Source organism: Mercenaria mercenaria, chromosome 12 (assembly GCF_021730395.1).
Source record: "Mercenaria mercenaria strain notata chromosome 12, MADL_Memer_1, whole genome shotgun sequence".
NCBI lineage: Eukaryota > Metazoa > Mollusca > Bivalvia > Venerida > Veneridae > Mercenaria > Mercenaria mercenaria.
The window spans coordinates 42,739,908-42,757,317 of NC_069372.1; the positions used below are offsets into that span (position 1 = coordinate 42,739,908).

The 17,410-nt window shown below is 34.3% G+C and overlaps 1 protein-coding gene across 3 annotated transcripts; it reads left to right on the plus strand.

Moving 5' to 3' along the window:
- The first annotated feature begins 8,660 nt into the window (after positions 1-8,660).
- LOC123534322 (uncharacterized) lies at positions 8,661-15,988 on the plus strand. Of its 3 annotated transcripts, none has more exons than XM_045316521.2 (2): positions 8,661-9,206; positions 11,231-15,988. In XM_045316521.2, the coding sequence occupies exon 2, from the start codon at positions 11,647-11,649 to the stop codon at positions 13,123-13,125; it is 1,479 nt and encodes a 492-aa protein (XP_045172456.2). In that variant the 5' UTR covers positions 8,661-9,206; positions 11,231-11,646; the 3' UTR covers positions 13,126-15,988. The 3 variants fall into 3 exon arrangements, with proteins under 3 accessions (XP_045172456.2, XP_045172459.2, XP_045172457.2); XM_045316524.2 differs by lacking the exon at positions 8,661-9,206 and adding an exon at positions 9,371-9,572; XM_045316522.2 differs by lacking the exon at positions 8,661-9,206 and adding an exon at positions 9,630-10,205.
- The last annotated feature ends 1,422 nt before the right edge of the window (positions 15,989-17,410 follow it).

The following is a 17,410-nucleotide window of genomic DNA, read 5'->3' on the forward strand; positions in this document are numbered from 1 at the left end:
CGCGGCATATATATTTTACTATAATACGTACTTGAAAAATCAATGAAACCAATCAATAGATTTTAAAGGTGGTTGTTTTGTTCTCCACTTTGGAAAATGGATTAATTAATCAGCACGGGGCGTCAGTCCTGCTTTGAATCAATTGTTTAGTTGTTTTAGTCTAAGCATCTTTCATGAAATATCCATATATCTGATCACACTTTGATGGAGGCAGATCCGAAATTCTTTTACATGTAGGCACGGGTGGAAATTTAAGTAGAACGATCAACTTTCTATTTGACAGATTGTTGTTTTCCTCATATGAAATAGTTGTAAACACATGCAAGGATTCAAACCAAGAGTGGTAATAGTTATGCATTATAAAGGATCTCCACTTAACCCAGGAGGCGTGAGAGGTGTTGCATCTTTCATGACTCATCAGCAGTCTAAATTAAACCATGTGTGCCATTATCTATTTAACTTGGTTGTACATGTATTATTTTTCTTATAGACTTTATTAGTTTCAATCAAATGGAGAAGATTTTCTCAAACTTTAAGTTTTAATATTGTTAGAAGGGAGAGGTATCCTATATTATCATTTTACTTGGTTGCACTCTATGCTTCCAAAGGTTTATTATTTATTAGCATCAATCAATAAAATGAAGAAGATTGTTTTCATATTGTTTAATTGGAGAGGTGTCCTATATTGATTTCTCCACTTTATATTTATAACGCTTGTATGTTATAAGATTTGAGATTTCGGAATTGGACTTTCTCAAGAAACTCAGTGAAAAATGAAGAGAGCTATTAAACTAAGTGGTCATACCTAAAAACGCACTATATATGGCTTTATGAGGACCGACATTGTAGAGCTTGGAGACATGTGACATACTGCAGGTGCTGATGAGTTCTACGCTCATTACAAGTGTCAAATAGTTCGCCCGCTTAGCTCAGTAGGGAGAAGGCAAGTTCCTCCCCCTTGACAATTCATAAAATACATTGTATTGAAATCATAAGTTCTCCACCTCTTATAAAATTTATGTGCTGAAAAAAGAACGAAGCTAAACTCAAAACAAGGGAACAAGTGTCAAACTTCATTGTTAAGATTGTTAATTTTCATAAAGTTCGGCGAAGCTGAATGGAAAACGAAAAATGTGTTTAAAGGTATATTAGATCCAAATTTAATATTTAAAAACATGAACAATTACTTCATATAGCTTATGTAAACATAAAATTGACAAATTTAGGTGTATTTACAGTACAATGCATTAGGTTTAAAATAGTACACACTGTATTTATAATGTATAGATTCACAAAGTGTACTTAAGAACTGGCTGTTTTTTTTTTTTATTTAACTATGAATGAAGCTCTATATTTAAACTTAATTTGAGCCGAACCATGAGAAAACCAACAGTGCTGTCTGGTCAGGATCCATGCTGTTCGCTTTCAAAGCCTTTTGCAATTAGAGAAACCGTTATCGAACAGCATGGATCCTGACCAGACTGCGCGGATACGCAGGCTGGTCTAGATCCATGCTTGTCGCAAACGCACTATGTTGGTTATCTCATGGTGCGGCTCATTTATATATTTAGTAAAGCTGAATACAATTGATTAGGAACTTATACATTTGAAGTTAATATCTAAAGATAAAATATATCAGTAAAAAATGCCCATTGGATATCTTTAAATGTAACCCTGTAGTAATAAGGATAAGAAAAAGTAACACAACATATCAGTGAAATGTAAAATTAAGTTGGAAATTTGAGCATACCATTGTATGTAGAAAGTGCTCAGTGAGGTAAACATTTTATATTACAAATTGTTTTAGAGTTGTTAAATTCTAAATTATATGTACTGAAATAAGTGTCTGTATCAAAGTTGTGATATTTCTATTGCTATCTATTAGACTATAGATTTGTAGATTATGGCATGTTTCATTAAATAGTTCGATTTCAATAGCCTAAGATTTAAACTTACGAGTTTAAAACACAAGGACAACAGCCACATTCAAAGAACGCAGCCACCCATACAGCACTCCACATGGCAATATGTGTGTGTGTACTATATACACGCACACGGTAACTGAGCGCATGTACACAGCAACACAAACGATCGCATTAATAACAAAGAAGTGAGAAACATACATATATCATACATGAAGAAGGAACACATTAGGGCACAGCCTTGGAACGGTCAGTGGCAGAAACACCACTGGTGAGTTTAAACTAGTTTACTGGGGCCAAACAGACATATATATAACGATGCATTTTTACTGGAATTTCATTAAAACTGACTATGATATCGTTAAATGAAATATTAAGTTTCTGAGCTAAACTATTTCCTTCTTCAGAAACCCAAAACAAGTTTAAAGCAAAAACTATAGGGAGAACGTAACTATCAGCTTTGTCCCTCAAATTGGACAAAACAGCCCACAAGATAGCATACATGTAAACCGTAGACATGATGAGCTGATATATCCTCTACAAAAGACTGCAAATAAAATCTGACTTTCAGACATGTGACTTTGTACCACTGCTACTAATGTACAAGGTAGTATTTTCATAAAAAATGTGATATAAACTGAGATTGCATCACGTACAATCAACTCAGAAGCACCGACACCATGTAGAGCCTACCTTAGAGCAAACGGCAGTGTGTCAATTTCATAACTGTATATACACCAGGACATAGTCTACCAGTTTGCTACTGATGATATAGATATAATTGTATAGACGCTAGATGATATATTTTATGCTAGACGAATTCGCTGTTTGAACAAGTAAACCTGCATGTATACATGTTTCTGCTGAATTACACCAACTCATTATGATTACAAAATAGAGAAAAGTGGAAACTTCACAATCCCTATCAGTTCCAAACGTTAACAAACTGTTTAACTTATATAAAAAATAAACATTTATATAATACCCTTCACATGTTTACATACACGTTTTCATAAGTGATCTACATAATGAAAAATGATAAACTGATATATGATCTCCATAGGGGTGTCATTTACTAGTATTTGTGTTGTCATTGATCTTTTACTATGCACTTTGTGTAAATGACAATCATTTAAACACTAATATGGTGCATTCGTGGCCGAGTGGTTAAGGTCACTGTGCCCCTAGCTGATGTTGGTTCAGGCCTCGCTTTGGGCGTAGAATTCTCCATGTGAACAAACCATTCAGCTTGCTTACGGGATGTAGGTGGTTCTACCCACTAGTGATGAAATAATTACCGGAGAGGTCTTCCTCTACTACGAAAAGCTGGAAAGTCGCCATATGATATATGAGCTGCACCATGAGAAAACCAACAAAGTGCATTTGCGACTAGCATGGATCCAGACCAGCCTGCGCATCCACACAGTCTGGTCAGGATCCATGCTGTTCGCTAACGGTTTCTGTAATTGCAATAGGCTTTGAAAGCGAACAGCATGGATCCCGACTTTAAAGTTCTAACACTTTTTTGTAAAACATGCGGTGACTCTTGAGACGCATTGAATGTTTGGACGTTACGCATTCATCTTTGTGTCTTACCGGACACCCGTTATAGTCATCTCTTAAAGTTCATTTCTGATATCGGTTTGCTTCGGACCCTAAATTGTGTTTCCCTTAATGCTGTTCTACAAACGCACCATGCACATGCGTTTATAGTTCTTGAGGCTTGCCTATTTATCAATTTACAAGAGTATATTTGTGTTTGCGTACCATATATTCTGTTACCATTACATATGTAAGGAATAATAATTGATACTTCCTGTAACTTTAGAACTTTGGAGAGGTTAAGATTGAGGTTTGGTATACTGTTGAATGACTTAATCTTTCCGATGGTATCTTTTCAGTCATATTAACAACGAAATGAGCACATTGCCCAACTTCATAATGATACATCACTGGAATATCTCACCAAGACACATAAAACTAACACCGGGCTGATCAGGCCTGGAACTATCCTCTTAATCCTGAGCGCCAAGCGAGGAAGCTACTAGTACACTTTTTCAAGTCTTTGGCGTGACATAGTCAGGGAGTGAACCAACGACCCAAAGCACTTGAAACGGACGTTCTCCACTAAGGTATACAGGTAATACATGTCAATTGTATGCGCATCCTTACACACACCGCTAAAGGGTTGCTTTCTGTGTAGTCTGCGTATTTGGAATGTGTTTTTTTATATGTATCGAAGCAGACAATGTCAGAAAATAGATAGGGACTCGTAAACAAATAAACAAAATAAACATAGTCAGAAAATAATTATGAATTTGCAAATAAAAATTAAAAGTAAGAGTTTTTAACTGTAGATTTCCAGGAAGCATAGACAACTATGAACACAGCCATACAGCCGTGCATCGCAAAGTAGACTCACAGCAACAAGAAACTGTAATGGAAAGATATAGCATACGGGTTACTTCAAAAAAAAATTCAACAGCAAGTACATTGTAATACAAAAATGGGTAAAGGGTTGATAAAAGGGTGCAGGTGTTGGGTAAAGTGGAAAAGGCAAGGATAAATATTCGACAGGGAAAGCAACGCTAAAAAACGCAGTCTCCCTACACCGCAAACCACAGCAGCGTATATCATAATTGGGTAGGGACTCGCAAACAAGTATTCTAACATGATTCAACTTTTCTGTCAGTTAAACAAAGAAGCAAGCCATGTGTTGTATATTCTGCGTAAAATGAAACATGTTACATTTGGTACACATAATTTATAATAACGACATGCATTACAGGATTTCAAACTTTCAAAAAGATATATCTTTTAAGCATATATATATATTAAAAACTGTCCACAACGTTACTTTCATTCTGAAGTTCTATCTCTTGTTTTGAAAAAGCAAAGAGACAAGGATCGAATAATGAGAGAAATAAAGTCAGAAATAATAACTAAATTTGGGCTGCTCAAAAGAGGAAACAAATTGGTTAATTTGAATTATAAAAACAACATATTGTTTATGTGACGATGACGGTGATGAACGTGATGAAAATATTTCTGCAATGTTAATTCTGATGATTTCGTTCACTTTCACAATAGACAGATTAGTAGGGCGCTTTCGTATACAGACTCTGCCGTCACATATTAAATATCAGTCTTAAAACTTTAGCTGCGTGTTGTTCATTACATTTGTCATTAAAAATAGATGATAATTTAGGAACACTCTAGCATAAACAGAGTAAATTTAAATTTAAGTGCATAAACAGCTACATATGATTTCAGTATAAAAAATGACAATTCAAAAGTGAATACACAATGCAGTTATACAATATTGAGATTCATAAGCATGTGTTTATGAGAACCTCACTATATCGGAAGTGATACATCAGAGAACAATGGAGATAAAACATATTTTATACGTTTGTACTTTTCATATTATCTTACACTTTAGATACGATGTACAAATACGGCTGTTGCTAATCCTTACATAAGCTGAATATCAAAATATACAAACTTCACTTCAAAACTGATTTATAGAATTACATATTATAAACTACCGGTATATGGTATTGTTAAAGCGTTAAAATCATGCAGTGAAGCTTGCAGTTCAATAATGATCATATGTATGGGAAATAGTATTACAACTCTGTAACTACATTGAACACTTCATGTACATGTACCAATCGTACGCCATATTATTATGTAAATTGTGCCTCATTGGTCTTATGACCATCTGGTTGTTTATAAAATAAACTCTTGAAACTCTTGAAACTATGTACAAGAAAAATGAATGTGTTACTACACATTTTTCTAGACTGTTTCTGACTACTTTGTTGGGCACAGAAAATGTTATTCAAGTGTATACTGCTTACTATGTGAAGCATAATGTTTGCCACACTTACTGCCTACACTTACTGTTTGAGTCACTTTTGCCTGTAACAATGTTTTTCCTTTATTTCTAAATTTTAGATATAAAACCACACCATTACAAAACCACTCCATTGAGTTACACATTTTAAAGAACTTCAAGAGTGGTAATGGGAACTTCTTAAATTTTCACAATACCTTCACACTTTTGAAGATATCGTCAAAAATGGATTTGATTGTTTATTTCAGCCATTTTTGACACCAAAGTGTTTAAGTCACTTCTGATTGCGTTTGTGACTGTTGTAAAACTTTCAGTATATCTTATTTAGCATTAAAGAAACATTTCAATACAACATTTTGTAAAATTAAAAAAAAAAATTCGAAATTATCATTTGCCACATATTAGATCAATATCAATTATCAAAGACCCTTTGAATGAGGTATCATTTCTTGATCTTGAAAAATAAAAGCCGCCATTTATGTGCTTTATGTATCATTTTATGGATTATAAATGTGGATAAAACAGTATGTAAATGACTAAAATTGCAATACAGCAACTCTTTTATTATTTCTGTAGGTTAACTAAAGTAAAATAATTATATTTTATTTGTCCAAATGCTAGAATATGACGAATGGTCTGTTCAAAATTAGGAACTAAGTACAGTAAACTTCGCTTATAAGGAACAGCTTGGAACCTCTAAAATTTGTTCCTTATAACCGAGGTTCCTTATATCCGTATAGCGAACAAGTTCCTTGTAACCGAGGTTTGTATAACGAACACAATTTGTATAGCGAACACTATTTGACTGACGTTTGAAAAGGGCTATGTGTTCACATTCCGGGCCGATCATAAATCTGTACGTGAGAAAGTTGCGAGTCTAGTACCGGTCCTTTTCTGGAGAGATGGTTAGGTAAACTGCATGCATGTATGTGACCGAAAAAGTGTTGAAACACGGCCTTTAAACCTAAACTAAGCCAAAATGTACGTCGGTAAGAATGACCGTAGTTTTTGTTTTTTTTTTTTTGATTTTTTTTTGTCAGTTATTTCTATCTTCTTTTTCAGAGAGCGCTACATTATGACTATAAGATATGTTGCACTTACGCCCCTTACCTTGCTCTACTGCATGTTATGTGAATAGGCATCAAAAGTATTATAAAATAAATGTTCAATTTTCTATTTTGCAGACACTAGACAACGGCGTCTTACATACGGATTAAAGTGCAAATTATACCTATAATTTTGCTATTGTCTATTTTAGCACCTGCTTTAATTTTTACAATTGGAAATTATGTAAACTGAACTGTTTGCCATTGTTAATCACACGTAATTAGCACATTTATTAGGATATTTCCATCATGACGAAACTAGACTAATAATGACCAACATTATAATCCCAAGTCTACTATCGTGTAGTATTTGACAAATGTTAATGATGATATTATATATTTTCTTTTTACTTTATCCTTGAATTAACAAACTAAAGATCATAGACATGAAATCATTTGTTTTTATTCAAGTGCATGAAAACGCGGGAAAGTGCCGATATCACTCATTAGCGATTCTCCTGTTTATTTTCGATTTTCAATATTTTTATTCTTTATGTCTATTCGCTATAACCAAGGGGTTTTCCACTGAATTTCATACTTTGGGACTGGAAAAAGTGTTCCTTATAACCGAGTGTTCCTTATAACCGAGTTCCCTATAACCGAGGATTTTTACATTGAATAAAGAAGGAATTAGATCGGGGAATTGAAAACTGTTCCTTATAACCGAGTGTTCCTTATATCCGAGTTCCTTATAAGTGAGGTTTGCTGTATCATTTTATTCTAATAATATCCATGACAGAAAATAACATCAACAGAATTTTACGTACAGTCATAAAATCTAACTTTCATATAGTCCAATATTAACAGCATACTGTATACTGTTTAAGATATTCTATTTTGGTCAATAACACGAGGCATAACATTTATGCAACACAAGAGTATTTGTGTATTGTGGAGAGGTTGTAATAAAGCATTTTTGTGTAATCATTGTCTGTCTGAGAGATATCCAAAGAACTGTATATATATGAATTACAAAGGGTATGAATTTGTTTATTGCAAACTTCATCAATATATTTGGGTAGAGCGAAGCAAAATAATATTATGAAGTTATACGCAGCTGAAAATATGTGGCAAATATATTATTACATATTTGCACAATACCGAAATGAACAAAATATTTATTTTGGTTGTGTAAAGCTGCAGACAAATCTATAAAGTCATATCTTACTAACCAGTATATTTTAATGTTATTTAAAACTACTAAATATACTAATATCATATTCTACTATGAAATCCTAATTTATGATACTGATATATGTTATTTATAACTGGCTTTCCATGTTAACTTTTGGAAAAGCCGCTTGTTAAGAATTTTCAACTGTAACTGATGATGTTTAAATAAAAGGAAAGATCAGATATTAAACTTCTCTTATTTCATCTTCATAGTTATGTTTACAACATGTACTTTATTGCAGCAGAGGCTTTTGTTACACCCTGTCACTCATGATTAATAAATCCATTGTCGTTTAATAATTTGAAACTATGTTAATGATCAATGTCTTAAGCATGTATCTGAATGAATATGTCCCCTGATGCTGTTTCTTTTAACAAATGACCGCATTTTAATTACCAGTTAAGAATTGGCTGTATAAAGAAAGATGTGTTTCTACCTTATTTGCATTTGAAAATTACATTTTTTCATGTATAAAAAGTCAATACTTACCAAAAACTTCATATAAGTATTATAAATATAAGACTTTACTATTTAGAAATATGATTTGTGTCTTAGTAAATAAAAACCTGATTTATTTGGGGGCTAGGCTGAACAGTATATTTATGGAAGTATGGCAGCCATTTTGAAATTTAAGATGGTCGCCAAACTGATGACCGAAAACATGCTACCAATGGAATTCTTTATAGATGTCATATAAGCAACCATAAATACATATCTTCGAAATATAGTGAAAAATCCACACGATTACAATTCGCCCTAGACTAATAAATTGTTCACCCTTATCATGCTGGACACAACTGATTCTGCATTATTCGCCATTCAGTCAGTATCTTTTGGTAAGCACCCCTTTTAACAGTTAATGGTACTGTCCAAATTAAAGGATGGACAAGTTCATTATAGATAGGGTTAAACCTTGAATATATCATTCTTTCTTTCATTCATCCAAGGCGACAAGGGAGTGTAAAGTGATCCAGGTTTACATTGTGACAGAAAAGAAAACCCGATACTGGCGAATATATACTGAATATAACGCAAATTTATCTCACTATGGATTCGCACACGTTTGGTATTAATATCACGTATTTGACTTTCAGATAAATATAAAATATTCTGAAATGAAACGAGGACAATTATCTATAATAAAGGTATGTTGCATATACAATATATATCACGAGTAATGGCACAATTTTTAACTGCTTTTGTATTTACTGTAAAGTCACCGGTGAGAGAATAAATGGCTCTGTTGATGTAAATTGATTTACCTTTAAATCCCTTAGTGGTAGAACTTGTAGGTCAGAAGACTTCCTTAATTGCTCTTGAGGAAAAGTGACAAGGCGCTGTCTCACAGACACGCAATACCAGATCTTGAGTTATACGCTGTACCATGGCTACAAAGAACTACAGCACTCTTGTGTCGCATTTACAGTGGTGCAGTTTCACACGTATAGAGAACTTCGAGTTCCGTTACGTCAACAACAAAAATACGGTGATTCCTCGGCTGCGTTAGCACGGTCAGTAACCCACTATAAATAATTTTGTACCCCTCAAATATATCTCTGTGGAATAACGTTGACATCAAATCGAACACAGCATATACCGGAAGTAGAAATGTAATTTAAAGTTTTACACGTATAATGATGAATAGGATAGACAACACGCGCATACATTTAGACAAGTGACCCCTGCACGTGGCCCCTCACTATCGATCCATGCAAATGTGACCTATCCTGTCTACTTTCATTTTCTTTATTTCGGGAAATACCAGAAGGTCGAGTGACGTCATGCCTGGCGAGATTGCATAAAAATGTGCCCAGTCTCCTAAGGATATGTACTGCATAGACACTCGTAGGAATAACAATTATACACTCTACTATCTAACATAAGATATAATTGTGCCATTTTGTCACAGATGTTGTATTTGTTAGGTCCCGCGTCAGACTGACAAGAAAGCTACGACAAGGATTAATTGCGTCTCCAAAAATAAGTTTATTAAAAACAACAATGAACAAGCAACAATTACAACATAGCGAATTTGTAAAATCCTTGTATATCCGTTGGTTCTGTAAGCCGATGATCGATGGATATTTTAGGTTCTGTTTAATCATGGAATGTAGTTTCGTTTTTGGTGTATTTAATTTTAACAGGTATACGTTATTCTAGTTTCGTAACTCTTTTATTCACTGTTGTTTTACAATATTATTTTAGACATATGTAAATTTACGCCCCGGTCATATGATTTTAAGGGCCATTTGTGCTTATTTGATACATTTTGAAATATAAAAAGAAACCAAATGACATTGTCTTGTATATCGAAATAATGGCTGGTCGGTAATGTGGGTTCTAAAATAAGATATTACCTCAAAAGTTTCATGCGCATTAATTGAATATTTTCACGGCGATATGTATATATCGACGGTTGTTTAGCACACTGATAAGATAAAAGCAGTCCAAACAGTGTGTTTATACAGTACGAGTATGACATATGTATACTTACATGCGCATACATATATAAGACACTTATTGGGTGTAGTATCTGACACGTATTGCACGCCATATTGCTGATTCAGACAGAATATAAAATATTATTTATGAAGAATTTAAATCTTCTTGGATTATTGTGACAGTTATTTAGTGGCAAGTAATTACAAAGCAAGTTATGGTTTGTTTCGTTTTGTTGAATTTTCCGTTTAGTTTAAGTGTCGACTTTGCATCTTTTGGTGGAGACAAAGACCAATTAATCTTTTGTGCATGACCGAGCACCTGGATAGAACCACCGACAGTTCAAAGACCTGCCTGTGTAAAAGTTTTTTTTCTGTAAATAAGCAGCAACTGTGTCTAGTCATATTCAGATGAATATATATACTAATCTGAGGTAAGACTCGTCAATAGGTGACGTGACTAAATTTGACATTATAAGCATTCGCAGGTATAGAAATTAACTAGAATAAGCCTATAAATACAACTGGATGTTTGTTAAAATTTATTTGCCTCATGTTGTCAATACCTTGACCTGAGTAAAATAAAGATATTTGTATTTGTATGTTTCAATTGTTAAATTACAACTCTTTACAGGGACATGGGAAATTTACTTTTTAACTGATATTAGGATCAAAAGATTTGTTTTCCTTATCAGTATAACTTATTTAAAACACTCTTTATTTAATTTCAGAATATAGTGAGGAAATCCAACCAATAAAACAGACGGCCTTAGAAAAAGTAGGACATCCAGCAAGTTGACGTGAACCTTTGTGAATAGTAAATTTGTTGACATGTGTGTGTTTAGAAAGAAATTTTAATTTGAAAGCTTCTCACACTTGTAAATTAACCTATTTTATCATACGACAGAACATGATACTTGATCTTTAAATTTCTTACGCTGTCTCACCTATATTGTGATAAACGTGAGCAGAAATATGTATTGTCCATGATATCAAGCTACCAACAAAAGAGAATCAGGCAGGAAAGCTACTACGTTATTTGAGAACATCCAGCAGAATCAATTCGTAAAACTAGAAAATTATGATATTTTTACTGGTGCGCTAGGCAACATATATTAGTATTTAAATTCTTGCAGAGTCTAAAACAATGGCAACTAAGATGGACAGTTACGCTCAGGAAGTGTCTTCATCAAATAAAAACTTTAATTTTGATGCGTTAGAAAAGCTTGGATATGCAAAGAAATTTTCTGAGAAAAGAGTTCAGCTGTATGAAATCATTTCAAATTGTAGTACAGAGCTAATAAGACGGAGAACACGTGAAGATGTAGATGCAATCATCGCCGGAAGTCGCGGAGAAGGTATGTGTGTTTCAGGTGACAGTGATGCAGATGTTTTGTTTATCCAAAGGAACGTGAAGTGTACAGACAATCTTCATACTCCTTTACTTTCGGACAAAATGATTGTTACATTTTACCTTGATTTCGAAAATGTTCCGAGCGGATATTCCAAACTGCGATTGCTTACGTCCGATAATCGCATTTATGCGTCAAGAAACAATATTGAGTTCGTAATAAATCTTGCAGAGGCTCTTGTGGAAAGGAACGGCTATCAATACCTCAGAAATGATATGCCAACAACCCTAGTCCTTCGTCATGATAGAATGGGATGGATTAAGCAACAGTCAGTTTTTGACGACGTTACCGGACCTGCAAGGACATTAAAACTGGAGATGCCAATGCTACCCGAATTATTCATATCATTGGACTGTGTACTTACATTCAAGTGCGAATACCCTTCAGTGGTAGATGACTGGTGTAAACGAGAAAGAAAACATAGCTGGCCGGACAAAGACTTGATCGAGAAGGTGAAGAAATTAGACGTTTTAGTTGTACCTGCAGGATGCAAGGGAAGTGCGGACGAAGAACTACAATGGAGAATTTCTTTAACATTAGCAGAACAGGCGCTTGTACACTCGTTCAATGACATCCAGATCAAACTATTTGCTGCTCTGAGAATTATAGGGAAACAAGAATTGAAGCCAATATGTGAAAACATCACTTCCTATGTATTAAAGAATTTACTATTCTGGACGTTTGAAAATACTGAAATCAAAGACGTAACAAAAGACACATTTAACGAAATTTTACTACAACTTCTTGAACAGCTGAGGATGTGTATAAACTGGAAATATTTGCGAAGTTACATGATTCCTTCCAAGAATATGCTACAATATAAAATATTTGAAAATGAAAGGGTAAAGCTGGTAAAACGACTAAACCTACTTATACAAGACGGTCGCAATGTATTATTTAGGTGTCCTATGGTAAAGCAAATCTCAGCTTTACCGAACGACGAACTGGAACAAATGATTGCTTTTAGAGAGATATTCGAACAGGAATTCACGGCAGTATTTCTGGTGAGTGCTAGCAATCCTGAAATAACAGCTAAGATCTGGGATAACGACCGGAAGCCAGAGGATGTGATAAAAGTAATTATTGACAAAGTACTCCCTATCATTAGGATGCACAATCCAAAGGGACTTTTTAACCGTTTAATTTCTTTGTCAAATGAAAGTATTTCCTACTGTTTGATAAATGGAATTACACGTGGCTATCACAAGTCATAACATTGAATGAAATTCCGGAATTCAGGGACGCATCAATAACAAATCGACGGGTATCTTGTATCTAACACTGCAAATATCAGGCACATATAATCTGGTCTTCAGGAATACGTTCAGTTTATTTATCATCGGACATCATATTGTGAATTATCATTTTAGTGCTAACATTTTGACAAATACGTTACTGCCTTTACATCTACGTGGAACCTATATGTCATTCTGACTTACCAGGATGGGGATGGGTCTAGACTTCCATTCCAAGCCTTCCAATTCAGTCGATAGGTATAGCGATTGCTGTCAATAATCGGTCTGGGACATGAAACGTTTTATCAAACTCCTTTGCAAAAGGCTGAATAAAACCTGCATAACTGCTTTGATACTAAGCGTTTTCCGAAAGTGTTAAGACATAGAACAATAAACAATATACATGGGAACAGATGGACATTGTATATAAGCGTTTACAGAAAAGATGCCTGTTAAAAATACAAACTATCTATGAAGCAATCATAATAATCAAAGCTAAATAACTTTTCTGGTGCAGGATTTTACAGATGAAAACATCTTTTTTTCCCCATATTTTTAGCCATCTTTAAGTGCAGTGTGACTGTCGTCTCCCCGTACTGGGATTCAGTATCTCCGGTCTTTTGGGATCATGGTGTCCATTCAATATCTATGTAATAGAGTTCCGCTTAAGCTGATGATACGGGGCGTGAGAGGTGTTGCACATATCATTGCCTCTCATGAGCAGACTCGATCAAATCAAGTCTGCTATCAGTGTGCTTCACTGCATTCTATGCTTCCAAATGATCTTTTTTACAGCTTTTATTTACTGTTTCGAAGCTAAAACTTCACAAACAGTTAGATCCTGAAATAAATTTCCGTTGAACATTCTAAAGGGAATGAACATAGCTATAACCACGAGTTTTATTCTAACTCATATTGTGCTTGCTCTTCGCATTGAATCTAAGATTTCAAGTGCGACAAAATACAATCCATTTGAATTATCCGTTTTCTCTTGTCATATCTTCCGCATAAGAATATTGTCGATGCATTGTCGGTATTTGTCAGCCGATATATCAATTCAAAAGGTTCTATTTGATAACGTTCATTCAATTGATGTTTTCAATATGACTACCACAAGCTCTTCCAAATCGTTTTAATTGAGAAAAATGTATCCCATAAGATACTAAACAAGGTACATCCTCATCTAAATGAGGAAAATTTACAATACTTATTTCTAATACTTATTTAACATCATCTCGTTTACCATATAGTTTTTTACTCGTTGGAACAATGGTAGCCGAAATGTTAGGTACATTTCACTGGAGTTCCAGGGGAAAAATACACGAAGTACCCATCATTGATTCAATCAAATAATGTTAAATGTAGTTAGAAACGACTGTCTGCGTCTCTAGAGAAAGGTTCAACATGGAGTCCCTATCCCAACAGTACAAAAACAAATATGAGAAAAGTGTAACAGGTTATTGCCACAGGAAATATGAAACACGTTGGCTTTAAAGCTAGTGTATGTTGTCAACTGTTTGACACTTGTTTCATCGATTTAAAATTATTCTTTCGAAGTGTGGGGTGCAGTCAAATCTAAAGAATTAGACCGCATTCATCTGAAGTTTTGCGGAAGAATTTTAAATGTTAAGCTGAGTTCAAGCAACATACATAGGCATTTGGCACAATTGTTTGGTTTAAAATGATGTTATATATGATTAAAAAAAGGTCATTCATAGACAGTCCAAGACCAAAATGTAAATCCAGCACCTATTTACTATATATTAATTAAAGGCACTGACCTCCAGATTGTACAACAAAAAAAAAAAAAGAAAGAAAATCATTGCTATATTTCTTAAGAAGGCTTTGACACGTATTAATTGACATATTAAATGTTATGGAAAACATAAGAACAAGTTGCTTTTACTACTGTTTTCCATTCAAAAAGGAAAAGCGTTTGTAACGGTGTACCGGAGGTAAATAGCCTTATTTAAGTGGTGTATTAATTAGTTTACGACGTAGAAAATGTTTTATTGCCGCGGCGGCACGGGTTCGATTCCCGACCTTCCCGACCAGGGCATGTTTTTTTTTTTCTTGATTTGGCAATGTTAAGATATTTGAAAACAAAACGTCATGTTAACATGACCAAACTTCAGTTTTATAGAAGATTATTCTAGGCAAAGTCTGGTTGTCAGTGCAGCATTTCACGACGCCCCGTCATTTTTCAACCAAAAAAGACTTTGTAGTCCTGTCAATCCTAAAAATGACCTGGCATTGGATTGTATAGTAAATGTGTGATGGTATTCTGTTAGGGAGTATGTTGTTATTGAAGAATCTGAATGATGCCCAGCTGGCATCATTGAGCATTTTGAGAAATTCAAGATGGCGTCCAAGATGGCCGCCAAAATCAGAAAAAAATATATCAGTGGTGTAAAAAATAACTTACAAATTGCTATTTGCTGACTGATTGTATTTTAAATGTTTCAAACATATTTATGTATCTTTATCTATTGATTTAGTCTATCTAAGATGCCATCTAGGAATCCAAAATGGCGGCTAAAATGGCCGCCACAATTGCCTTTTTGGCGTATTGTATTAACAAATGAAATTGGTGATCATATTAATTGATATTAGTGTTGCAATATGTAATAACTATTTAAATGAAATAACAACTTTAATCATTTGACTATTTAGCTGATCCAAAATAGCTTCCAAGATGGCCGCTAAACTTGAAAGAAGTTGGAAACAATGCTGAATATTGGTCTTATTTCATTGGTCTGTTATTATATATAAAGTCAATCATCAAGAACATTCTAAATACATGTTTTAATTTATATTTGCCTATTTTACAAAGAATACGTTGTATAATATGGCTTATTAAGTAAAAGTAAATGTAAAATCAAAAATCGTGTTTGTATTCATAAAGCCATGTTAAAATGCGCATTTAAATGAAAATGCCAGAATAATTATGTGAAGTTCGTTTCTCTTAACTGCCTAACGCACGTTCTTTGTTCATTGTTGCATTGATCCTCATTGTCCTGTCGAAATGTACAAAACATTGTACATGGAAGTCGAGCCTGATGCACCATTTTGTTAAACATGGGTTGTCACTCGAGCATCAGCATTTTATTATCTTCAGTACTTCCGGATGGTGTCAAAGCTACAGTGGGTGCTACTTATACGGGAACTAGTGTCTTCTTTGCCTCTTTCCTACGTCAACCATATTCACACATGGGTCCATATTTGATGTGTCTGCATGAAGAGCATGATTCCATGTACAGGCCTGTAAATGTGCATGTTTTATGTTTTTAATAAATGCTTCTTTTGTAGGTGCCAATGAAGCCAGAACTGGCAGGGTTTTGTTGGACTTGCCAACTTTGGCTGCCCATAGCATTTGTCGCGTTACAGACATGCCGTTTGAAGTTGATTGGCCATAAGAAGCTGATACAAACCTTGTTGATTCAATTATTGTAATGCCATTGATGTCAGTTGTTATATCACCCAAGGATTTTAAGAGATAACCAGCTTGCACCATCTTGATCACATTTGATTTGTCAATGCCATAGTAGCCTGCCACAGTGTCACACCCAGAGTCAGCATGGACCGCCAGTGAATCTCGCGCAATTCCATAATGCTTCTGTAATGTGTCTGTTGTATATCAATAACAACTCTTTCTTTCACAGAAGATCCCATAATCACAAGTAGTTCTAACATCACATAATAGTATACCAACAGTACAAACACATATGTGTCATCTGATAGTCTTGCAACACTAGTGTGTTCTTTGTGAAAAGCGTCAGTTATTTGTTGAATCAATATCATATCTGCTTCTTCATGCTTAGTTTTCAAATCAACTCGATCAATAACAATTTCCTTGTGTATTTGAGTTGGAACATCTTCTTCGCCAGTAACAGTCAACGTATGAGTGTTTATACAGAGCTGATGGAAGTATGAATCGTTGCATAGCTCTGAGCAAATGTATGATATCAGTTGTTGTTTGTTTTTAGTTACACCTAGTTACACATTCTGAAATCGGACAGCCACGTCCCCAGTGAGTCGATACATCATCAAATTCATGACATTGAATTGTAACATCATAATTATATGTATTATACGTCTATCTAAATATTTTTAGGTGTTTGATGTATATTTCTGTATAGTAAATATTTACAGAATGCGGTTTATTGTATTTCAAAAATGTATTTTTATTTGTATTATATTTACGCCCATGAAGAGCCTTTGATTCAGATAAGCTTAAAATCAAATTTTCTTGACAAACTGATAT

Coding starts and splice junctions, on each gene's coding strand:
- LOC123534322 (XM_045316521.2), top strand. CDS start 11,647: ATGGCAACTAAGATGGACAGTTACGCTCAGGAAGTGTCTTCATCAAAT.